Genomic DNA, 26,531 nt, shown 5'->3' with positions numbered 1-26,531 from the left:
TGGGGGTGACTCCCAAGCTCCGGGCACCATGAAGCAGGAAGAGAGGGCTCCGTGGTGGAAGGAGGCTTGTTTATCACAAAAGGAAGTGACTTACATGCTGCAGTTTCTTCCCAACAGGATCTTCTGCAAAGCCAACCGCCGGAGTGAGGGGAGGGCCAGGAGAGCTCACCAGCACAGAACTACCGAACAGGCACTGTGGCAGGCAGAAGAATGGCCCCAAAGTGGTCCACGACCTAATCCCAGGATTCTAGTCACCAATTCCAGTGTGGGGTTTCCACATCACCAAGCAACGCTCCGGACATCAGCTGTGTGCAACGACTCTACTCAACTAACACCATCCACCTGGAGAGCGTGCGATTCCGTCGGTTAAGGGCTACGGTTAGCACCTGTGCTCCTCACTGGAGGTTCCCGAGACCTCCTCCTTGGGTTCCATCAATTTGCTAGAGTGGCTCACAGATTTGCGTAGCTGGGTGGCAGACATGCATAAGGCAAGGTATGAGGTGAGCCAGTCTCCCCAAATCTCCACAGGTTCACCAACCCAGAAGCCCTCCAAACCCCATCCTTCGGGATTTTGTCCCGCCCTCGTTACACAGGCAAGATGGGTTACATCATTGGCCATTGGTGATTGGTTCAACCTCCAGCTTTTCTTCCCTCCCCAGAGGTGGGGCAGAAAGTGGGGTGGACCCAGGGAAAACTTGAACCCTCTAATCGTCTGGTTGGGTGCCCTGCCAACCAGGCCCCTTCCTTAGGGGCTTTTCAGCGTCGCCTCATTAACATAACAAAAGATAGCTTCATTGCTCTCCTCACTTGGGCAATTCCTAAGGTTTTAGAAACTCTGTCAGGAACTGGACAAAGCCCAAATACATATTTCTTATTATAAATCACAATATCACACGTATGAATATGTTAGTTTCATGGCAAGGGGGAACTAAGGTTGCAGATGGGATTAAGGTTGCTAATGAGCTGACCTTAAAATAGATTGTCCAGCACTGGCCAATGTAGCTCAGTTGGCTGGGTATCATCCTGTGCACCAAAAGGTTGCTGGTTCCATTCCCAGTCAGGGCACATGCCCGGGTTGTGGGCTTGATCCCCTGTGGGGGGTGCAAAGTTGGGGTGTGTGTAGGAGGCAACTAATGTATCTCTCACGTCAAGGTTTCTCCCTCTCTCTCTCCCCGCTCCCTCCTTTCTACTCTCTAAAAATCAATGAAGATAACATCCTCAGGTGAGGATTAACAACAAAAATTTAAACACCACACCTGCCTCTGCACAGTGACCAGCCGGTGGCTAGAATGGGGCCTTTGGAGTTGGAGAGATGTGGTTTTGAATCCAGCCCAGAGACCTTTGGCAAATTTTATCTGTCAAATGAGAAACAAAACACCTATGCCCAAGATCACGAGGGTGAAGTACAGTACTGTGCTTAAAGCACTTGCCTCGTATTAAGAGCTCAATAAATGGTGGCCATTGGGTTTCATTTTATGCATTTCACCGGTCCTTTTGCTATGGCCCTGTAGAGTATTATTGAAAGGTTAACGTTCAGTGGTGGTGCGTGGGCAGACTAAATAGCCATCTCAGACGGGTGAACAAAGAAAAGTTAAATTTGCCCTAGCTAGTTTTTCTCAGTGGTTGGAGCATCTGCCCTCGGACAGAAGGGTCCTGGGTTCGGTTCCAGCCATGGGAACATACATCCGTTGGAGGCTCAATCCCCAGCCTTGGCCAGGGCACAGGCGGGAAGCAACCAGTCAATGCGTCTCTCACATCAATGTTTCTCTCTCTCTCTCCCTTCCACTCTCTCTGAAAAGCAATGGAAAAAAATACCCTCTGGTGAGGATTTTTTTTTAAAAATTAAATTTACTAAAAGGGGATGGGAATATCCAAAGGGAAGGGCTACACAGCACTGGGCCAAAGGGTACTGGGTCCATGGCAGCAAAAATATACTTAGGACAGTGAAGCAAGAAAGAGCATAGAACCAGCAGCAGGAGAACTTGGCTGGGCTGCTCTGGCTCCCTGGGAAGTTGAAGAGAAAGAGAGGACCTTGGAGACAGGTTCAGGCGGTAAGCCCGGGACGAGCTTCGGCGGCCCACTGCTCCCCTGGTTGCAAGTCTCGAGGGGTCCCCTCTAAGGGATGGAGATGGCACTGGCGTGCTCCCCTGGTGGAGAGGGAACTGGGTCCTTTGTCCTGAGTGTGTTTATCTCTTCCTTGCAGGTGGAAATCTTAGGGGAGGTCTCAGGAGAGTGTTTCAGTAGAATGTTCATCAGCTTTCCAGGTGTGCTCTTTCCCTGGTCGTGGTCTCCATTGACTGGTTGGTCCCAGGGCAGGGGGTCATTAGTCAATGTGGTTTAGCTGCTTATCTGGACCTGGAGGCGAAATACTTAACTGAGGCCTAGATGTTATCTAAACCACATGACCAGCAGTGTGCTAGGGGAGGATAGGTTGCCCTGGGGATAAGGTTCTTGCTAGGTACAGGGCTTCCTGCCCTGGTGAGTCTCCGTACCCTAGTTTCTGTACCTGGGTTTCTGTACCTGGCCCATCTAACAATTACCTTCTCATTTTAAAAGGCAAAGCTCAAGGACATCGGACGATTTGCTTAAGAGTATTAAAAATACTGAGGTAATTCCAGTCTGTGACACCCAAGTCTTAGTTCTTTCCCTACAGATACGAAGGCTATCAGGGTAATTTTAAAGGTTTTTTTCCCCTTTACTTAAAATGTTTAATTAAAACATTAAATTTTAAAAGAAAATGATAACGCTTCCTCTAAATTGTTCCCAGCTGTAGGAGGAAACAATTGCTTTAGCTGCAACTAAATTTAAATAGAACTAAAAGTGGTTAAGATAATTAAAAGACATAGGTATGGATAGACAAAAACAGAAGAGGTTTATGGGCAGTATCAGAGTTATGGGTCTTTGTCCCAATTTCCTGGTAATCCCCAGAAAAGTCTACGGGCTTCTGGAACAGGACAGGCACCAACACTTCCCAAGCAAAGCGCCCAGCATTAATCATTCAAAGGTGCCTTTAAGGGTCTGCCAGGTGCTAACAGCTAATATACATTGTCTCATTTACTCCTCACTGGAAACTCTAAGAGCTAGACATTATTACCCCATTGCACAGATAAAGTCCTGGAGGCTCAAAGACAATAATGTGGCAATTTGTCCAAGATAACAATCTATGCTCATTAGTGGAGAAGCTGTTTTTACAATCCAGACCACACTACTCCAAAGTCCGAAGTTTCCACTCTATTGCTTAATCTGGATAAGTATCTTATTTGTGTTTTTAAAAAGACAAAGAATATATAAAGAACCCGTATAACTCAATAACAAGATAAAGAAACCAATTAGAAAGTAGACAAACAATCTGATAGACATTTCTCCAAAGATATACAAACAGCCAGTAAGGGCACGAAAAGATGCTCAACATCATTAGTCATTAGGGAAATGCAAATCAAAACCACAATAACTCCACCTCACACCCACTATGATGGCTATAATAAAAAAGTCGACAATAATAACGTGTTGAGGATGTGGAGAAACGGGAACCTTCAAATTGCTGGTAGGAATGTAAAATGGTGCAGTCACTTTGCAAAATAGCTTGGCAGTTTCTCAAAAAGTTAAACAGAGAATTCCGTATGACCCAGCAATTCCACTCTTGAGTATCTTCTTAAGAGAAATTAAAACATATGTCCACACAAAGACTTGGTCATAAATGTTCATAGCAGCATTGGTGGAAGCATAGCCACAAAGTGGGAACGAACCAAATGCCCAACAACTGATGTATGAATGGATAAATAAAATGTGGTATATCCATACAATGGAATATTATTCAGCAATATAAAATGAAGCATTGATAAATGCTACAAATAGATGAATCTCAAAAACACGATGCTAAAGGAAAGAATCCAGACACAAAGGCCCATACTGTATGATTTCACTTACATGAAAAGTCCAAAATGGTAGAGATAGAAAGTAGATTAGTGGCTTCCTGGGGTGAGAAAGAGATGGGAATAAATTGTAACGGCTAAGGGGCGCAAGGTTTCCTTCTGAGGTGGTGGAAATGTTCTAAACTTAGATTGTGGTGTGATTGTACTGTAAATATATTAAGTACTTTTTAATTGTACACTTAAAACGTGAATTTTATGATGTGCAAATTATATTTCAATAAAGCTTTCAAAAAAAAAAAAGGTGAAGAAACCATTTCCAACTCACAAAGCACCGACGCAAATGAAGCGAATGGGTGGCCAGGATCACTCAGTCCGCATGGATTGTAGTGAAGATTTAGAATTTAGTTTTTTTAGGCTAAAAAGTTTTAATATTGCTTCAGTTCAAAAAGGAGGGTGATGGCAGAGGCCGCTTTTAACGTAGAGTGCCCCACAATTCCGCACAAAACGCTTCCCAGCTGCACAGCTTCAGTCGTTGCTGTCCACTCCCACCCACCAGCCCCCCAACCCCACCACCCCCACCAAAAAACTCTGCAGACGCCCCTGGTGTGAGCAAGCGACCAGCCCCTCGGGAACAGCGCGCCCTGCCGACCTGGAACAGGGGTGCGAGTTCCACAACTGCCTCCACCGCCCCTGTCCCCACCACTCTTCGCCCTGTAGCCTGGGGCCTGGAACCAACAAGCCTACCTCTCCCGTGCCAGCGCGTCCATCCCGCAGCCCCCGCGCGGAGACTTGGCGCCGGATGGCTATGCGCCCGCCTCCTCCGAGACCCGCGGGGCGCAGGGCGGGGCGCTCCCCGCAACCAATCCCGGGGCCGGGGCGGCCAGGGCCGGGGGGGGGGGGGGGGGAGCGGGGAGCAAGGTCCTCGAGGCGCTGGACGGTGCCCCGGGAGAGTAACCGCATGAGCCCCGCGCCTTAGCGAGCAAGCTGTTTCTGCGCCCACTCATATTAGGCACCCCCACCCCCCCACACCTCCACCAAAAATAACGGTTACAGAGAGCGTGGAGGGAGCGGGCCCGGCTCGCCTGGCTCCCGGGGGAGCGGCGGGGCTGCGTCCGGCGCGAGAGAAGCACGTGGCGCACCCTGGGCGCGTTTGAAGGCAGCGCACGGCCGAGACCCGCTGGGTGCAGAAGTGCGGGCCCTGCAAGCTCCGAGGCGCGGCCGGCCGGCACGTGCAGCCGCCGCCACCGTCTCCCGACCGTGCACCCCCGGACCCGCCCCTGCAGGAGCTCCGGCCACACCACCCGCGGATCTGGGCGGGAGGTGGCAGGGCTGGGAGGCGCCACCGCGGAGGGGTGGGGCGCGCGGAGGGGGTGGGCGGCCCACCGTCGGTCCGCGGTCTGTCGCGGCGCCGGGACACTCCCGCCACCTCCGCTCCGTGCCCTGTCGTCCCTGGGAGTGTGGGCAGGGCTGTCCCGAGGCTTCCGTGGGCCGGACCTCACCCGCTCCGGGAGGAAAACGCAGGGGAAGCCCCCGGCGCCCGCCACCTCCGGAGAGCGGCGGAGCCCCCGGGCCGTGCAGGCGCTGAAGACGAGCTCGGGCGGGGCCCCGGTGCGTCGTGCCTGTCGCCGTCCGTGTCCGGAGCAGCGGCCCGCGCCCGCCCGCTCGGCGCCCGGGGCCGGAGGGGCCCCACCCTGCCGGGCGTGGGCAAGCGCCAGCGGGGAACACACGGACCAGCCGTCGCAGGGCCCCGCCGCGGCCTCCAGCGCCTCAGCCCCGGGGAATGCGGTGGCCCCCGGCCCCTGGAGCCTCTCGGTGTCTGCGCTGGGCCTCCTCGCTCACCTGCTCCGCGGCCACGACGCTCCTGAGCCGCGCCGGCCGGGCCCCCCCCATGGCGGCCAAGTGGTTCAAGGAGTTCCCGCTGAACCTGAAGACGGTGTCGGAGCGCGCCAGGCCCGGCGGCGGGGGAGGCGGCAAACTGCGCAAGAACTCGGAGGCGGGCGGCGCGGCGCCCACCCCGGGCAAGGGCCGCAAGAACTCGGGCGCCGAGCCGGGCGGCGGCAGGGCCGGCGGCGCCGCCCCGAAGGACAGCCGGCTGTCTCGGGACAGCCTGCAGGGGCTGATTCAGGCCGCCGCGGGCAAGAGCCGCAAGAACTCCCGCACCGCCGAAGACGAGCCGCACCGGGCTGCGGCCAAGAGCTCGGGCTGCAGCACCTACATCAACAGGCTCATCAAGGTGGACACTCAGGAGAAGAATGGGAAGAGCAGCTACCCGGGCGGCGGCAGCAGCAGCAGCAGCAGCAGCTCCTCTTCCTCCGCGTCTTCCTCCCCTTCCTCCCTGGGCCCTGAACTGGACAAGGGCAAGATTATTAAGCAGCAAGACACGGTAAGAAGACAGCCTCCCCGCCACCTCCTGTGCCCCCCGAAGCGAAACAGTGGGAAAGAGTACAGCGAACCTAGTAACCCCTGGGCACAGTTCCTTAGGCTCCAGAGAAGGGGGAGATGCGTTTCCTCCTCGAGCGTTCGGTGACTCTAAATGACCATTCAAAGTCATTAGTTTTTCCATCTTGAAAAATCCTCATTCTAGAGATGGGGAACTTTGCAGAAATTTACTATCCATTTAATTTTGTTAGCAGTTCAGATGAGTAATTGAATGAAACGTCCCTTTGTTCAATTTGGCCCCCTTATAGATCATGGTTTATTTTAATTTAGACATCCAGCAGGGGTTGCAAAGCTAGACTGTGTATAACTTTAATTCTTCTTGATCATAAGGAGTGGTAACCTCCAAACTGTGTAACTATGGATTTCAGAGCTCCCGAGAATGGGTTGGCCAGCTTACCCCACCCCCAGCTCTGAAGCTCCCCACCTAATGAAGGGCCTCTCCAAGCTTCCCTAGCACCCCAAGGTTACAGCCCTTTCATTCAGCCCATAACCATTTGCTGTACAGCAGCCAAAGAGCATAAAGGGCACAGGGCTCTGCAGGGGGACACAGAATGGAACAAAGAAACACTCTCAAGGAAGTTGCTGAGGAGAGAGCTGCTTCTGGCACACCAGAGGTTTTCTGAGGGCAGCGAGCATGTGAAGAGACTCGGTCCATTTTTACAGAGATGAGTTAGGTGTTTGTTTTAGACCCACTCTTCTGTGTGAAAAGGGGAGAAAGAAGAGCTGAAACTGAGCTTTTAGACTGCAGCCTGGATGATCACTTTCTGTTGTAGGAACTTGAATTTCTCTTGCCCGGGCTTCAAACATGCTGCCCACCTGAATGGAGTCAGGAGCCTGGAGCACAGACCATGTGTGTCTGCATCGAGCACTTCCATTCATTTCTCCATTCATTCATTCATTCCACAAATATTTACAGCATGCCTACCTTGTGCCAGGCACTAGGGAGAGCCGTGGAAAGACTGCCAAGGCCCCAGCTTGTCCAAGTATTAGTTGTCTACCTGACTTACTAGAGCATAAGCACCTCGCAGCTGAGGCTGCAAGCACGCTTCCTGTTCCTGGCTGAACTTTGGGAATGTAGTACACCCGGTGATGGAGTCAGGAGTGAGTGGCTAATCACAGGCCTTGGCAGTGGTTGCCTGGTTATTTGCGTGGTCATCCCTTCTGGATGTCTGAGTTTCTTATGTCATCTCCTCCCAAGTGGAGGGCTCTCAATCCAGGTGTCCCTTCCTCACTTCTCCCTGTTTAACCGAAGGCTTCCTGCCAGCTCCAGTGGTCCTTCTGCATGAACTCTTTGGAGAATGTAGAGATTGTGGAGCAGACTTCTTCTCAGAGAAGGGGCTTCTTACCTGACCTCCCACATTGTCACACAGCTGCTGCAGAACAGAACGATTACACACATACCACCTTCCAGGCCCCTTTGTATTTTTGGAAGAATAGGTGCTTTCTGACACAAATACTCATCAAAACTCTATCTGATTGTAGCCTATGAGAATAAGCCTGCCAATGAATTATTAAACCTAGAACTCCCACAATACTGTTTAGTTCTGACCTGTTACTATGAAGCCTGTCTCTTTTGAGCTGTTACAAATTCCTTGAGGACAAGAAGCAGGTCTTGGTCTTATTTTGATTCCCTGGCTGGTGCCAGTGGGCATTCAGCAGTGCCTGGATGACTGACTGACTGACCATGACTTGCTCCTCTTGCTGACATTAAAAAGGCCAAAATCAGGGGAAGGTGATAGACCAGTTCATTTTCTTACGCTCTAGAGCTATAGACATCCTTCACTCCCCACCCAGCAAATGCTTTATTGTGTAGGGAAAGAAAAAGAGGTGAAAAGAGTCTTGGGGACCAGCAGAGTTTAGGTGAACTGACAATTTTACCGTACAGAAATATCAGACGTTTGTGCAACTGGGTAAATAACATGATCAAGTGCAAAAGCTATCCAGAACCGGTTGGAGATTTTGATGTCTTTTCAGATCAGCAGATTGTCAGTAGTCATTTTGCTACCACTGCCATTCTGGCAAATGAAAATCCTTAGCAACTCCCCTCTCTGGTTCTGTTACAGGTCATCATTTTAGAAGACTATGCTGACCCGTATGATGCCAAACGGACAAAAGGTCAAAGGGATGCAGAGAGAGTAGGCGAGAACGACGGCTACATGGAGCCCTATGATGCACAGCAGATGATAACAGGTTTGTAACCAGGAGCTGCTCAGTAGGGGCAGGAATCTCACACTCACTTGGAGTGTGTGAAATAATCACTGTGTGTTTAGGGAAGAGGGATGAAGCAATTTAACCAGATCCTGCTGACTGGAAGGGGCAAAAATAGACTCAAAACTAAATTCAGATATCTAGTTAACTTCCTATATAGTTTGTATCCTTCAGTTTTAGACTTTACAGGGGTCTTTAAAGTTTTTCTAATTTTATGTAAAATGACACTCTTTCATAGTAAAGTTTGCAGATCTGTTCAGAACATGATCTTCTGTTTTAAGATACTTATATACATTTCTTGGCCACTTTCAAAGCTTTGACACCCATCGTGGGACTCACAAATCTGTACCAAGGGACTATTACACATTTAAAGGATTTTAAGTTGTTGAAAGATGCAAAATGACACGGTCCTCTATGTTATAGTAGATTGATTCCTCAACAAGCTCTACAATATTGGAGCAAAATATTTAATAACTAAGGAATGATTACTAATCACTGGAATGAGCCAAGCCATTCAAGGCAAACCTCCTGAAGCCAGTCGACAATCTTGTAACTTTGCAAGTTGGGACAATTCCAACTTGTGAGCTAAGCAGTCACCCTGTCATTTTTGGTGTCAGGCTTTTCCCTTTTATTCGTAATTCTCTTAAGGTGGTGTAAACAATACTTTTAAAATGATATATTTACTAGTTATTTCATTGTGTGTGTGTGTGTGAACTTTAGAGTAAGTTATTTATTCGCCTAATGTTCCTTAAACATTCTTTAATCCATAATGAGAAATGAAGTTCCCAAGTGCTGACTCAATTGAGCCTCATTTGAGGGTCGTGGATTTCGTGCCTGGGAAAGGCATAATTGGTCACACATTAGACTGTCTCTTCTGTTTAGAAACAGATTGAAAAGCTGTCAAGCCCAGGCTCCATAAGCACAGTCTCAGAAGAGTTGAGCAGAAGGGTAGCGGCAGCCCCCTGGAAGGGTCAAGACAGGCTTCCAAATGAAAATGAGCTGCCACAGGAAAGGACTGCTCTGTTTCCTGCACTCTGCGTGCAGAGATAAGGCTCCGCTTTGGGGAGGGTGTACCCTGGCCAGGCTGCGACCCTGAAGGTTACTGGACTGTGACCTCTACTGAAATCTGTGAATGAAAGGAAGTGAAAATGAAGTTAGTCAGATTTTAAAAAATATCAGAGGCTTGAAAGAAATAGGGGAAAAGATTTACTTTCACATAAAATTGAGGACAAATATATATAAAAAAAAAAAATGCTTCCTTTTGATTCACCTTTCTTTGTCTTCTGGTTTTTATTCCTGTTTCTCTTTGACTGGAATAAGTAGTTTATGTATCCTAGCCCGGCTGTTTATTTGTGGAGCCACACTGATAATAGGGAAAGTGCTGTGCTTTTTTTAAAAGTGAATATATATTTTGTTCCCCGTATAATCCCCACAAAACTCTGTAAGTTAGGGGACTCCAGTACTACCCCCTTGTTACAGGACCAAAGAGCTTCTGACTTGCCTGTGCGCATAAGACTTATTAAGAGACAGATCTTCCCACTCCATATGGGGCGGTCTGCTTCCTACACCAAGTTGTCCCCAAAACATATGAAACAATGCATGCAACCACACTTTAAACTTTACTGAAAAGCAAGGCATCTTTCTACTCAGACTCATGGAGAGGGTCATAGTGAAAAAGCAAAGTTGTCCAACATGAAATAAATGTAATAATAATAGCTAGCATTTATTAGTTCCAGGCTCTGTATTAAGTCATTTACATGAATAAATTCATTTAAGAAAGTGAAATTAATGTAGTCAATTGGAGAATAAATTCAAATTTATTAAAAATTTAAATTTTTTAAATTACTAGATCTTTTTTCTTTGCTTTTTAAAAAAATACTGCTGAATTTTCAGGTTTCTTCATTTAAAATATATATCAAAAGGCACTTTCTCGATCAATGTAGCGAATATGCCTCTTATTCTACCCGTAGGTTACACAGCTGGACAGAATAACAGGAAGTAAGTTTATCGGAAGCTGGGAATAAAAGATTTGCTGCTGGGTGGTTGTTTTTTTAAACCTTTTACCTTTTTTGTTCCGTTTGCTCCTTGTGTGATTTGTTATTAAGTCCAAGTTCAGAAATGTCCCATATTTCTTGAGAAACATTAGGGATTTCTTTTTAGTTTGTTTCAGCATTTCTGTAGGAGAAGGAGACAGTACTAATGAATTACTTAACTGTGGAGCCTCCAGCCTCTGTCTTGCCTTTTTAATACCTGTGAAGTGGGAACCACATGTCTGATTTGAACAGTATCTTGGGTGGATAGAACACTGTTCATGATGTTATAACATCAAACAAATATTTCTTTACCATGTACCAGGCCCTGTGCTGGGAATCTGAGCATACAGGGAACAAGAACCACATGACCCATGTCCTTATGGACCTCACAGCCCAAGGGGGCTAACAGACTTAACACCAATTCAGAAGAAAATATGTCATGGTAAAGTGTGGTAAGTGCCTGTGAAGTAGAGAATTAGAATCGTGGTCATCTGCCTCAGGGAACAGAGGAAGAAACAGAAATTAAGAAGCATTTAATATTTTTGTATGACCAAATAACTGGGAACCAGGCTCCCAGATCCCTTCCAAGACTTTGCTCTTAACTTTTAAAAGCTAAGAATGTATAAATTTATGAATAAAGTCTCACTTAGATTTATTCAGAGGATTGTTCATAAAAAGATACGAATTTAAGATAAACTTAAATTCCAGGGCTTCTGAATTATATCTGCTTTTGTTCAGAAAATGTTAAAGTAATTTTAAATCAAAAGCTCGAGCACTGACAAAAGATGTGAGTAAAAAAGTTACCTAACAGCCCTGGCCAGTGTGGCTCAACTGGTTGGAGCGTTGTCCAGTACAGCAAAAGGTGGCAGGTTTGATTCCATGCAGGAGGCAATGCTTTTTCTGATTCTGTGAGGGGGAAAAAAGAGCTTTATGAGGCTCTAAGTTTAGTCTGGCACAGGCTAAATTATGAAATAATTAGGGGAAAAGGTGCATTGTAGACATTGTAATTAACGTTTTACATGAGATCTTCGGGGCATAAAGTAAGGAATGATAGGGAAAGCTCTGGAGTCAGTGCTAAAAGTCTCCCCTGCTCACTGCTGCACAGCCTCAGTTTATTCACCTGTGAAAATGGGATAACACTTCTCTCACCCCATTATAAGGCTTCACTGAGATACTGGGTATAACAATCTAGTACAAGCATACCCAAGGAATGTAGCCGTTATTTAGACAGTCCAGAGAGGATTCCATTTTCAAAGAGAATTCTGGACAATTCGAGGATTAACAAGTGCTGACTACAATTAATTCAGTAAAAGGAAGCCTTAGTCTTATGCTATGTTTTTAAATAGAAATGGCATCATTATGCACAGCCAGCTTTGGGAATTGGGAAGGGAAGATTTCAGCCCGTACTCTGTTGCACACCACCTTGTCGGCTGGTGCAGGTCAGGCCTGGGGCCTGGGTTTGGGCTGCAGATGGGTGTTTATCTGCAGCCTGTTGGCTGCATTCTGTTGGCTGCCGTGTAAATGGCCTCTATCGGCAAAGCCAGGGCGTAGCTTCCTCTGGCCATTTCCTCCTTCTCAGGCCCGTTTCCTCTCCGAGCCAGCTCTGCACGTCAGGGGCTATTCTCCCTGCAGGAAGGGTCGGCTTGCAGCCCCACGATTGTTTCTGTTTCTATGGCGCCTCTGGTTGGGGGCAGCCAGGTGTTGGAATGGACTGGAAGGTTACTCCCCTTGAAGGGGCGGAGGGGCCCTGCGCTCAAGCCCTTTTTTTCCCCTAATTAAACATTGTTTAAAAAGATGATAATACTTTGCAGATTTTGCCCAATCCCAGGACCATCTCGGGAAGGAACATTTTCAGTTGTATGCTTTCCAGTGTTTTTCCCAGCTCTGTGTACACAGACTGCCTAAAATAGAAATGCAGGGACCTCATCTCAAAAGTAAAAACTCAAACACATGTGTAATAACTCAGGATTCTAATCACTGTGCACCATTTTAACACAAATTTATTGAAATTATCTTGTATGACTTCTTGTATCTTAAGGTTGGAATCAACGCCTTTTCCATTTAGTTCAATTGGGACAGAATTGAGGCAAGGACCTTGGGAAAGGTTTCCCTAGCCTGTGCCAGACCAAACTGAGGGCAAACTTAGGTTTTGATCAGAAACTTAAAAGTTCTAAATCCATCCTATGAATTCCTTTTTGTTTTCTCTTTCCTTTTAAGAAACTCCAGCCTTATCTTAATTGAACCAAGAGCAGAGTATGTTTTTGTTTCTTATTTTCCATAACTCCGTCTAGAATAAGCAATGAAGAAAAAAATCTTTTGGTTTGAAAGTCAAGAGGCTTGGACCGGAGATGCAGGAGACCTCAGACAACCCCAGGCACCTTTCCTGGCCTGGGGGTGGGGACAGTTCTAGCTCTCCCGTTCTGACCTTCTGATGTGGAGGCTTTAGATACAGGAGACCCCTTCTCTTTGGGGTGGGGCTAGAAAGATGAGCTCTGGGGAGCAAGAAGAACTGAGAGGGGGACCATGAGGACCAAGGAGGTGTGGAAGTGCTTCTCAGGCTTAGCTTCTCATTAAATTCACCTGGGGGACCTTTTGCAACTCTAACTCCCTGGTCATATCTCAGACTAATTAAATCATGATCTCTGATGAAAGGAGGCCAGCATCAGTGGGTGTTAAAGCTCCCCAGGTCCCTGGCCAGCATGGCTCAGTGGTTGAGTGTCGATCTATGAACCAGGAGGCCATGGTTCTATTCCTGGTCAGGGCACATGCCTGGGTTTCGGGCTCGATCCCCAGTAGGAGGCGTGCAGGAGGCAGCGGATCAATGACTCTCATCATTGATGTTTCTGTCGTCTCTCTTCCTCTCTCTGAAATCAATAAAAACTTTAAAAAAAAAAAAAAAGCTCCCAGGTGATTCCAATGAACTGCATTCGGGGACCCCTATCCAGCAGAATTATAACCTCAATAAATGTTGTCCTGTCTAATTTAGTGTCCTGATTTTAATAACTTTTCCCTTGAATGTTTGTTATCCTTCCCTTCTTATAGAAGTCCTTTCCTTGTTAATTCTTTCCTTGCTATAGAATCAGTGATTCTTCTCCATAGTGTCACCATGCCATGCCCACTTTACCTATAGAAAGTCTCACTTCCCTTTGTCCTATGGCCTTGCAGTCTTGAGACCCTCTTCCTCCTTATGTGACCACTGCTTCTGAGTCTTCTGCACTGGCACCTCTTCTTCCATTCGCCCTTGACTGAAGACAGCCCAGATTCTGCTTTTGATTCAGCCCAGATTCTTTCAGTCCTTTCCTCTGGTGATTGCTTTCATTCTCACAGTACCAACAACAATCTGTTTGTGAGTAACTCCTTGATGCATAACTCTCACCTTCCTCTCTCTGCTGAACCCCACATCCATACAGTCACTGCTTGAAGAAGTTCTAAAGCTCCTTCCTCTCTCTCTCTCCTCCCATCCACCCAGTTATTATTAGCACAACTGTGTGTCCTGCAAAGATAAACAAGACGGTGGTGGTCCCTGCCCTGGCGGTCTCCACCAAACTGCAAATACAGACACAGAAACAGATAAATCCATACAGTGGGAGAAGGGCAAGGTGAGAGTCAGTTGGCAAAGTGGTGGCACCTGGGATAGGTAGGGAATTGGAGGAGATTCTAGGTTAGATTTCAAAGGATGGAAGATCACCTGGACACTAGTGGGCATAAAGCAGTATAGTGCTCAGGGAATTTCACAAGTTCCATTTGGTTGGAACAAAGAATTGGATTGTGGAGTGATGGGGCAGGGTGGTGTTGCGAGAAGAAATTGGAGAGGGAGACAGTGATCTGGTCACAGAAGGCCTTCCGTGCCATGCTGAGCAGTTTGTACCTTATAAGTAGACAGGTGAGAGCTTATGGGGTGTTAAGTGATGAGATGAGATGTTTGTGTTTAGAAAGGTCCTCCTTGACCGTGACTAAGTAGACAGTTTGAAGGCTTCTTGAGGGCATTTAGAAGAACCACACAATGCTTCTGTTGGTCTATATCGCCAGCTGTGGTTGTCCAAACTCTAGACATCTTTAACTTCACCTTCCAAGGCCTCTGGGCTCCAAGCTGGTCAGTCCCTAGATACTGCTGATTCTTTCCCACTGTAGCTGGCTGGTTAGCTGGCAGTTGGTTGATTTGCATCAGGTTTTTTGCATCCATTTCTTACCTGGCCAGTCCTTCTCAGTCTTCTTTGCACAAGTCTAGACCGCACCATTCTGGCTTATTCCATCCTGTACACTGTGTTGGAGTTATCTCCCAGCAAAATACAAATGTAACTGTTACTACTTGTTAAAAAAAAAAACCACACATATTGCCCAACTGGGTGTGGCTCAGTGGTTGAGCATCGACATAGGATCCAGGAGATTCCCATTCCATTCCCCCCGGGTTGCACATGCCCGGGTTTCGGGTTCAATCCCCAGTCGGGGGTTGTGCAGGAGGCAGCCGATCAGTGACAACTCTCTCATCATTGATGTTTCTATCTCTCCCTCCTCCATCCCTTCCTTCCTCTCTCTGAAATCGGTAAAGATGTATTTTTTAAAAAACACACATCTAATCATTTTTCATTGCATCCTTGCCTTTACAACTTCTACACTTTGGTGCCCTGGCCTGCCTACTCTTCTGGCTTCTTCTCCCACTACCTCTCTCATCTCCTGGCCTCTGTCCTTTGAACTTATCTCTCAACTCCCCTTTCTGGGAACAAGCCCTTTATGTTTCCCACCTCCATATCTTCACTCATGCAGCTTCCTCCACTGGAAATGACCTCTATCCAAGTCAACTCATCTTCCATTTCTCTTCCACTTGGAGTCAGTCCAGATGCAGTAGTGAAGAGTATGGCTTCTGGAGCCCAACTTCCTGCTTTGGAATCCAGGCTTTGCCACTTAATGGTGTGGACTGTTTCCTTAAGCTTTCTGAGCTTCAATTTTCTCTTCTGTAACATCGGGGACTAATAGTACCCATCTCTTAGGGTGGCTATGAAAATTACAGTGTGCTCAGAATAGTGCTTAATGCATAGCACACCATCGATAAATGTTAGCTGTTGTTATTATTGTTTCTGTTTTTCCCCATGACACCTTTTACTTTTATTTTTCCTGCAATTGTTAGCCTGTTACATGTTAATTGTGAACGTGTCTGGCTTCCCCCACTATATTGAAAGTCAAGAAGTCAAGAAGACTGTCTAATGCCCAGTGTTTTGAATATAGTAAACACTGCGTCGATTTTTATTTAAATACTTTGATCTCAGCTTCCTAGCTAGTGGAAACTCTGCAGGTAACCCATACTCAGAGCCCTCAGGGACCAGGAACGATGGAACAGGTTGCCCGGAGGCCACTTCTGTCCTCACAGACTGCAGGGGGCCCCCAGACGCACACCTGTCTTCAGAGGAGATCCCACATCTTATGATTTGATCCCATCATCTGGCTCCGGCTACTCGGGGAGAGGTTGCAGGCTCCTTCCTACAGCCCTTAGGGAGCAATGTTGGCGCCCCCGCCACCTCCTCCCGCACAGACAGCCCGAGGGGAGCCGGTAACTCGGTTCATTACCAGGTTCCCTGGCTCGCGTCTTTCAAGGTGTTGTGCGCGGTGCATGTTTTTCAGAAATTAGACGCCGAGGTTCCAAAGATCCGCTGGTGAAGGCCCTCCAGCTGCTCGACAGCCCCTGCGAGCCGGCGGAGCCGGGCGCGAAAGCGGAGGCGCTGGCCCGCAGGCGGGGCTCCAAGGACCTGCTGGGGAAGCCGCCGCAGCTCTACGACACGCCCTACGAGCCGGCCGACGCGGGCCCCGAGCGCAAGGCGCGCGCCCCCGACGCCCACGGCCGGCGGCCCGAGGACGACGAGAGGCCCGCGGCCGAGTACGAGCAGCCGTGGGAGTGGAAGAAGGAGCAGATCGTGCGGGCGCTGTCAGGTGAGGGGCGCTGGCAGGTGGGGCGGCACCTGGTGGGGGGCTCTGTCGGGTGGGGGGCGCTGGCAGGTGAGAAGCGGCGTCAGATGAGGGCTTCTGTCGGGTGGGGGGCGCTGTCGGGTGCGGGCGCTGGCAGGTGGGGCGGCATCCGGTGGGGGGCGCTGGCAGGTGGCGGTGCAGTCAGGTGGGGGGCGCTGGCAGGTGGGGGTGGTGTCCGATGAGGGTGCTGTCGAGCGGGGGGGGGGCGCCGTCGGGTGAGGGGGCGCCTTCCCTGCGCTCGCCGCTGCCCTCGGGGACAGCTGGCCGGCTGGGCCGTGCAGCCGCCGCGCGTTTCCCTTCCTCAACCGCAAGCCTCTTCCCTAGGAATCCGGTGGGGGAAACAAGAGTAGGGCCTGGTTGGAAGACCGGCGCTGAAGAAGAGCCCTGAATGTTGCATTTCTCTTTTATCCTTCTGGGCATTTTTATTTCCCTTTCTCTTCACGGTGCACAACTGGCTGGAAAAGCCTTACCCGAACACCACTGCAGCTTTCTAATTGGGGGCAGCTGCTTCTTGGTGCTCCTCAGACCCGTTAATCCCTATTCATAAAAAGGCAGTTCAGGATCAAATGGATCACAGGCAGAGGTGGGTGGAAAGCCGGATGAAGCTAGCTTTTTTTTTTTTTTGGTCAAAATTTTAAAAATAACTTATGAGGAAACTGATAGGTTGTCAGCAGTTATTAAAGGTAAGTGGCTCTCCTGTTTCTCTCAGGGCATAGTTTTTCTACTTGGCTGACCACATGATTTCTTTTGCCTTTGATTTTTAAAGTCAGGGATGTCGTTTCCCTCCAACAGTAAAAGCAAGTTTGGGATTAAAAGTCTAGTTGCCCCGCTGGGCGTGGCTCAGCAGTTGAGCATGGACCTGGGATCTAGGAGATTGAGTTTTGATTCCCAGTCAGGGCACATTCCTGGTTGGGGGTGTGCAGGAGGCGGACAATCAGTGACAGCTCTCTCATCATTAATATTTTTTTCTCTCTCTCTCTCCCCCCTCCCTTCCTCTCTCTGAAATCAATAAAGATATATATATATATATATATATATATTTTTTTTTTTTTTTTTTAAGTATAGTTAATGTAAAAGGTGAACAGAGAAGGACATATATTTTATAGCAGACCTTCAAGTCCGTTCGAGTTTTCCTTTAGCCTTGTTTTTCACACCTCTCTGTTGGGCACCTGCTACTGAGCTAGGTGCCGTTCATTCTTTCTATTTTCTATGCAGCCTACATGTTATGGCATCTGTAAGGTGCCATCCAGTAGTTACTTTCTGTTTCGCAGTACATTTTACTTTTTGTTATTTCATAGTAAAAAACTGTTCGCTTGATTTCACAGAATGATACACACACTTGCAAGGAATCATCACTTGTAACTATTATGTTTAGTCTTTTAATCTAAATATACTACAACATGCTGAAGTATATTAAAGTGGTTTTCTTTCATATTCTAAAACTGATGAGTATCTTACAGAAAAAGTAGCTCTCTGTGGATGCTCGCAGTATGATCAGATATCAAAGATTGCGGGAGCTCAGCTATCCCAGGGTATTTGCAGAATATGTTACCTTGCATTAAAGGGAAGACAAAAACTTCTTTCCTAAGCTGAGGCAGAGGTTTTTCTTCTTTGAAGTTTACCTGGGTCACCTCTGTGTCCTCTGATATTAAATGGAGCCTTCCTTCCAGTTCAGTTTGAAGGCTCTGAGAAACCTTCCACGAAGGAGGAGACAGTGAGACAGCACCACCGACAGAAGAGCTGGACCCAGAAGATCTTGAAGCCAACCCTCTCTGACCACAGTGAGGGGGAAAGAGTGGACCCAGCCCTGCCGCTGGAGAAGCAGCCGTGAGTCTCCTACGCAGCCGTGTAACAAACAGTAGCTGGTAACTCCTTCATAGCCTGGGGATAGAGGGAGCATACTGGCCCATTTTACGTGATTATTATTGCTCATGAATACTTGTCTGGGTGGGGCTTATTAATGAAAACCCACTTTCAAAGCCCAGTGCACTTGCACAAAATGGAAAGTGTACTGCATCCCAAGAGCCTGATTTTAAATTTCATTCTCCTGTATAGAGTGATGACACTAGCCCTGGAAGCTCCCTCTTGTTTGATTGATGGGTTTTGTGGATTACCCACAGCTGCATTTTGTGTGTTCTAAATGTGAAGCAGGATCTAGTTTGGGCTGTTGAGCTCCTACCAAAAGTGCATTTCAAATAACACTTCATGGAATGAGGCCCTGCCTGGATTTCTGTTTTGATGCCCATGGTTGTCTCCCTGCACCCTGTTTTTCAGTTGGTATCATGGTGCCATCACCCGTGCTGAGGCTGAGAGTCGACTACAACCCTGCAAAGAAGCTGGTTACCTGGTTCGAAATAGCGAGTCAGGGACCAGTAGGTATTCCATTGCACTAAAGTGAGTGAGGCAACCTCATGGGCTCTCCCATTTAGATACGGTGGGGGGGGGGGGGGTGCGGGGGGATAGCCTTTCCTATCATGGGTAGATGACCAGTCAAAAAATATATTTCAAGGTAGTTCACAGGGGCGTGTATTTCCAGAAAGTAAGATGCATTTGCTTGGACAATGGAATACGAAATGCTCTAATTAGAATGCAAAAGTGGTTTTGGGTGAATGCCCCAATATCTCTTATGATAATGAGGGTCCTATGTCATTGTCATTGCACATTAGTCAATTTCTACCTTACATTACCCAATCTAAAGTAGGTCCTCTCACCAGAGAAATAACTCCTGATAAAAAGAATAATATCTGACAGGATAATTCAGTCATTCTTCTTTCATTCCCTAGTGTTTCAGGATTTTAATAAATCAGATCCCTTGATTGTTCAAATGCCAAGTGCAATTTTGATACCAGCTCCTTCTTGTGAAGAAGGAAACGCTGACTTGCTATTACTCCCCTGTCTGACTATACATGGAACATTCATTTTTGCTTGGTAGGCCTGGTGGAGCTTGAATCATGGAAATTCTCGTTGCGCCGCGAGTTCAGTGGTGCTATATTGGAGGATCATTGTCAAGCACCCTAACAGCATTTCCTTCCTGAGGAAGCTGAGCCCCTGCAGCTAAAACAATCAGACTGGAGGGGAAAAGAGGTTGGGGCGGGAGGGTGTTTGAGCAATATGGCTCAGAAAACGGGATAGGCCACCAGATATACAATACCAGGAATAGCTTTGCTATGTTCCTGAAACTGGTGCTCACGGATTAGATCTTTGAGCCTTCAGTGCCAGCTGTCATTATATACAACCAGGAACAGTCTTTCCAGATCGAGGTGGAGTGCGGGGGAGGAGGAAACAGTTTTTTTAATTATTACTATTATTATTATTATTAATGTGTTCTTTGGGGAGGAAAGGAGGAAACCTTATACATGTCCTTTTAGCCATGGTGAAGAACATGAGTTTAAACTTCACCTTAGTGGCCTCACACTTGGGCTTGAGCACTAGTTTGGCAATTGGGGGGCCAGGAGGGACTGGACTTTTTTGGTTTGGGGGGTTTGGCTTTTTTGTCTGGTACCTGATGACTTGTGTGTACTAAGGATGAGTATCTCAAGAACACACATTTATTGAGGGCTGCTTTCGTTTATAACAATTCCAGGAATGGATGAGAACCTGTCCACATGTGACTCTGATGGGGTTGTTTTCAGTGAGGAGGGATTCCCCCTGTTCACTCATTCATGTCCTCTCCTTGATTTGTGTCATTCCAGGACTAGTCAAGGATGTGTCCACATCATAGTGGCTCAGACCAAAGACAACAAGTACACACTGAACCAGACAAGTGCAGTCTTTGACAGCATCCCTGAAGTGGTACACTATTATTCCAACGAGAAGTTGCCTTTCAAGGGGGCAGAACACATGACCTTACTCTACCCTGTGCACAACAAGCTGCACTAAGGTTCAGCCACCAAAAGCCCTGTCCGGGCCTCTCATACCTAAGAGGGCACCAGCACCCAACCAGCACCTCAGGGGACAAGGCTGGACTGCACCAAATAATTGGTAGGAAGTGGGGGTCTTCTTGAAAAGTCAAAAAGTCTTTGGGCTTGAATCCATTCCATGGCACTTGGTTACTGACCTGTTCCTTTTCTCCCTGCTAAGTAGTTCTACAATATGAAATCATAATTTACCAGTTTTCTCCACTCTCTAGAGTAGGGTGTACTATTTGGGGTGTGACCCTCAGCAAAGGTAAGTCAGTAGTCCAGGGATATTAAAGTTCTCCATAAATGTACTGACTCTTACCTGGAATACCTGGTCTCCAAACAAACCAACAAAATGCACTTGGCTTTTACATAAGACAGCAAAAAATGATCAGGTGGACCAGAAGAAGTTGTAATATCAAGCTCCTTTTGGGCAAAAGGGTGAACAGAAAGAATAAGTGAATAGTAGACCTTAGAGAAAGCTATATTGCTCGAGTGTCCTCGTTTAGCTTTGGAGTCCATGAAAACTCACAACTTTAGGGTCTGGCAAAAGGATTATTTTGTTGGTCAGCCTTCTAAGAAAGTTTGTGCTCTCTCAATCAGATTGAGAAATTCATCATTTCAACAAATCAGTAACATAAGCATAAATAAGAAGGACTATTTAAGAATCACCAGTACAGGCATCTGGTCAAGGTGGAGGTGGAGGTAAATGCCATACTCACATCCTCCCGTAACCACATTAAAATTACAGGACAACCATCACTCAGAACTACCTAAAATCTAGCTGAACAGAAGTTTTATGACTAAAGGTATATAGAAGATGCCACATCAAGACTGGTAGGAGGTGCAGAGACGCTGAACAGGCTGGTTCCACACCCACATGTGGCAGGTAAAAATTGGGAGGGATATCTTGACTGGAGTTCCCTCCTGAGGAGCGAGGCATCTTGGCCCAACACTAGGCTCTCCAGCCCAGAGTTCCAGTGCCAGGAAGAGAAGCCCCCATAACTTCTGGCTATAAAAACCAGCAGGGATTGCAACTGAGTGAGATGGAAGGGCTTCTGGAGTCCCAGACAGTTCCTCTTAAAGGGTTCGTGCACACACTCGGACTACTCCCTCTGAACTCCAATGCTGGGGCCCCAGCTCAAAGGGCACCAGGGACATATGGGGAGGAACTGAATTATCTGGCATCAGGGCGAGGTCTGGAGGGGCAGCTTTCTCTCAGACAGAAGTGCTGACAGAGGCCATTGTTCCTTTGCTGAATCTTCCCCACACAGCCAGGTAATGCCATATCTGAATCTCCATCAACCTGGCTATCACTGTTTGCCCCGCCCTAGTGATTCCCTGAAACCCTGCCCCACCCAACTTGCAGACCCACCCAAGCTGTTCCCAGTGGCTGTTCCATACAAATGGCCTGTCTTGGCTCATGCTTCAGACTTTCCTAAAATCTCTCAGGCAGGCAGCACCTAGCCTTGGCATGCCCCATACCTCTCACTAAGTGGCCCCAGGACTGGCACTAGTGGCAGCTGGCCTTGGTTCACAGCTTGGCCTCTCCTGGGTCCTCCAAGTCCAGCACAGGTAGCAGTCATCTGCAGATCAATTCGTAGCTCATGCCCATGCTGGGAGGCCTCAGGCAGAACACAGGCTGCAGCTGACCTTGGTCTGTACCTCCTGGGAGGCCCCAGAACCATCACACCTAGTGGACTGCTTCACACCATGTTGAAGCACCACCCTTCACAGGTGACACACTCAAGGGGCAGACTCAGTGCATACCAGAGCCCTGCTGAAATAAATCCTGTTCTGTGGGGTGGGCCCCTGCACAACTGATCTTCCACCATGGTCACAGCCAGTTCTTGCAGCTGATTGGCCTGGGGATAAATTCCTCCCTTTGATGTACTAACAGCAATCAAGGCTCAACTACAACAGGAGGATATATACACAGCCCAGAGTGGGACGGCAGGGACCTGAAGTGTCCAGCTTGGGTGAATAGGGATGCTGCACCACTGGACCCTACAGAACACCTACTGCTTTAGGCCATTCTACGAGTCCCAAGAGATGTAGTAGCTCTACCTAATACATAGAAACAAACACAGGGAGGCTGCCAAAATGAGGAGACAAATATGTCCCAAATGAAAGAACAAAACTCCAGAAAAAGTTAAACAAAATGGAGACAAGCAATCTACTAGATGCCGAATTCAAAACACTAGTTATAAGGATGCTCAATGAACTCAGAACTTCAACAACATATAAAAGGACATGGAAACCATAAAAAAGAACCAGTTACAAATGAAGGATTCACTAAATGAAATGAAGAACACTTTATAGGGAGTCAACAGTAGAATATGTGAAGCCAAAAATCAAGTCAGCGATTTGGAATATAAGGAAGCAAAAACAGAACAGCAACAAGAAAAAATCCAAAATAATGAGGATAGTGTAAGGAGCCTCTGGGACAACTTCAAATGTACCAACATTCATCGAATCATGAGGGTGCCAAAAGGAGAAGAGAACAAGAAACTGAAAATATTTGAAAAAATAATGACAGAAAACTTCCATAACCTGGTGAAGGAAATAGACATACAAGTCCAGGAAGCACAAAGAGTCCCAAACAAGATGAACCCAAAGAGGCCCACAGCAAGACACATCATAATTAAAATGGAAGAGGTTAAAGACAAAGAGAATCTTAAAAGCAGGAAGAGAAAAGCAGTTAGTTACCTACAAGGAGCTCCCATAAGACTGTTAGCTGATTTTTAACAGAAACTTTGCAGGCTAGAAGGGATTGGCAAGAAATATTCAGTGATGAAAAGCAAGGACCTACAACCAAGACTGCTCTACCCAGCAAAGCTGTCATTTAGAATTGAAGGACATAGAAAGCTTCCCAGACAAGAAGCTAAAGGAGTTCATCACCACCAAACCAGTATTGCGTGAAATGTTAAAAGATCTTTAAGAAAAAGATTAAAAATATGAACAATAAAATGGCAATACATACCTGTCAATAATTGAATCTAAAAATCAAAATGAACCAGCAGAACAGAAACATACTCATAGATAAAGAGAACATTTTGATGGTTGCCAGATGAGAGGAGATTGGGGAAGATGGGTAAAAAAGGAGAAAGGATTAAGAAATACAAATTGGTAGTTACAGAATAGTCATGGGGTTGTAAAGTACAGCATAGGGAGTAGTCAATAATATTCTAATAACTGTGTATGATATCGGATGGGTACGAGATACACCAGGATGAACTTAGTAAGTTATATAATGTCTAATCACTGGGTTGTACACCTGAAACAAAATATTATATGTCAACTGTAAATGAAAAATTAAAAATGACTTTAAAAGATAAAAATAAAAAAAATCACCAATATCATTAAGCATTGGCATTATCATTCTGAATTATAGAACAAAACACATAACAGATTTCATTTCTGATTTTTTAATTCTGAAAATTTACAAAGCTCGACAACTTTTCTTATTGGATAATTATACAGAACTTCTGATACCTTTGGTTTCATCTTTGTGTATTGTGGTGGTTATGGAACTATTAATTTTTGTCCCTAAAATTAGATTTGTTTTGTATTTTTAGAGTAAGTTTAAAATATATGTATAATTCTAGGATCTGATTGTATGAACTGGGTCTCAAAAGCCTGCAAAGTCTCTCTCATGCTGTACAAAGCAGACCGGTTCACACTGTATAAAAATATTTTAAAAGACTTGAGATTTTCTCTAACTGCTTAAATTAACATTCATACTATTATTATCTTTATGATTTATTGTGAACTTATATCGCCAATTTACTTACTGTGAAAAAAACAATGGCAATGGCACACTGTGAGAAGACAACTACGGTGAGTGGCTCTATAATTACAACTGAGCAGATGTTTCTGTGTTCTGGGGTTTGTAATTGGGTTCTCAAAACTGGTCCAGCTGTAAATGTGTCGACTATCAGCAATGAAAAGTTAAGTTTGTAGCTTCTTTGAAATATACCAAAAAATATTGATTTGGTTAATTTTGGGGAAAGCATATCTTTCTAGTTATTAGTCATCATTTTACAATTATGATTTAGAGGTTAGTAAATACTTGTTGCCTTACTCAGTTAAGATTGTAGCCCAAGGGTTGTGTGATCTTTGATTTTTAAAATTTGAGAGGAACTTTTTCTCACTGGATCCCAATGATTTTATTAATAAAGAGTGTTCTGTTTTTTAAGTACTGAAACAATTTTTTAATGTGTATTGGTTCGTGTACTCTATCTTTAGTACAAGTTTGGGGTTTTTTTTTTTCATTTTTAGCATCCATGGTTCCAATTCCATTAAACAAATATTTATTGTCTTGCATATACCAATAATTCATTGCATTAAACTTATTTTTCATTCAATATCCTAGAAATGAAACCTTATTTTTTACTTAAACTTATTCTACAAACCAAATACAGCAGTTATCCTAATTTTAATAAATACTAAAAGCTTTGCAAAAATTTTTCTTCGTTGTCCTAAATGATTTTTGGCCCATACCCAGCAACTGTGATGAATATATAATGAAATACATTTTGAAAGCAGACCTGATTAAGTATTTATTGAGCTTCTAGCAAATGCTCAGTATTGTGCTTTTTCTATACTGTTTTTCTGTGACAGTCATACTATTCTTTATGTAATTAAGAGTGGAGATGTGGAAGAAGAAATATAGTAAATTAGCAGGGGTGGTTCAGCTAGTATTTTCTTCAGGTTGTGACACAAGTTGACAAAGCCAGGGAATTCACAGCTGGGTGGTGGCGCAAAGTGCCATACATCCTAAAAACAATTAGGCCCAGCAGGGTGTCCCTAATGGCTTCCTTGTTAAGCCTCCTGGGCCAGCTGATCTGAAGCCCTCGGACATGTTTCCTCTCTGAGCTCTGAATGTTTGGGCTTTTTGTCATTTTGTCTCGATACAGGTGTTTTCCTGGAGTCTTCATTCTTTTGAGTTAATTCTGTCCCCCAGACAGATTCTTTCTGGAGAGAATGCTGTTCGGACAAGTTTGTGCTCGCTGGCCTTGCGTTTTGCATCCTTTTGCATCCATAGAGCTTCCTGCATCTGGGTTCTTTCTCTTTTATCACACCTCCTTTAAAAACAAAAGCTCTGCTCCAGGGTAATAGTTTATTTAGTTGGTTTGTTTCAGGCCTATAAGAACAGAGGGTAAAAGGACTTTTCTATTTACTTTGCTACTGTAACTCTGTCCATCAGGTTGGATTTCAACTTTTGGAGTTGTGTGTATTTAAATAAGTAGGAATAAAATAATAGAGAAATGTTAATATGTGTACCAAAAAGTAAATATTGACATGCCTACTCTCTATTGGGACATATGTGCCCTTTGAAGTTATCCAAGGTGCTTTCTTAAGAAGCATTTATAAAAAGAGCCTTTATTTTTTGCTGTTTAAAGTCTCCATACATTGCTGAGTTGTTAGTCATTTATTGGCCTCTGCCACAGAATGGGGAGGTGGGCAGATCATCTCAGGGGACAGCCAGAAGTTTCAGGCACAGGTGGGAAAATGGTCCTAACCTGGTGCTTTTTAAATGAGGGTATCCTTTCTATTCTATTAAAATGCCCTTTTTATAGTCAAAAGTTAATGCCTCACTTCTTCCACCCGAAGGGGGGGCACTAAGATGTCTAGATTTCATTTCCCTTCTCCGCATCCTTTTAATGTTTAGCAGAATTTCTTTAATACCTTTCTCATAGATGCCTTTCATTCATTAGTTGTCTCTCTTATTTTCCATAACCAGCCCTATTTTGGCCTCATGATCTCTTTAGAATCACTCTTCTTTATTCTTCTCTCCAATTTTTACAACCCCATTAACCTGGACTTAGAGAAACTTGACCTGCTGTGGACCTTAAGGTAGTCTTCTTAATTTCTGATCCTGTAGAAAGCAAGCAGTGGTGTGTTACTGCCATCTAATGGACAGAGAGCGAACCGCAGTGGGGAAACAAGCAGCACACTTAGGGTGTTTTCTAAAGGATTTCTGATCTAGTCCATAGCATGAAAAATGACCACACAACAGTTGCCATCTTGAAATCTGTCTTTTCCTGTGGAAAGGGTGACTTACAGCCTAATACAACTCTCATCATGAGGCCCCTGGACTATGGCTCGATCATGTCATT

The 26,531-nt window shown here is 46.0% G+C and overlaps 1 protein-coding gene across 1 annotated transcript; it reads left to right on the top strand.

Moving 5' to 3' along the window:
• The first annotated feature begins 5,643 nt into the window (after positions 1-5,643).
• Positions 5,644-24,877, top strand: SHE (Src homology 2 domain containing E). Its single transcript, XM_087827636.1, has 6 exons — positions 5,644-6,255; positions 8,375-8,501; positions 16,169-16,474; positions 18,181-18,337; positions 18,785-18,904; positions 20,203-24,877. The coding sequence occupies exons 1-6, from the start codon at positions 5,653-5,655 to the stop codon at positions 20,387-20,389; spliced, it is 1,500 nt and encodes a 499-aa protein (XP_087683762.1). The 5' UTR covers positions 5,644-5,652; the 3' UTR covers positions 20,390-24,877.
• The last annotated feature ends 1,654 nt before the right edge of the window (positions 24,878-26,531 follow it).

Source organism: Miniopterus natalensis, chromosome 19, assembly GCF_054644295.1.
Source record: "Miniopterus natalensis isolate mMinNat1 chromosome 19, mMinNat1.hap1, whole genome shotgun sequence".
Lineage (NCBI taxonomy): Eukaryota > Metazoa > Chordata > Mammalia > Chiroptera > Miniopteridae > Miniopterus > Miniopterus natalensis.
Note: the sequence above shows the minus strand (reverse complement) of the source record. Positions and strands in the feature narration are given on the sequence as shown.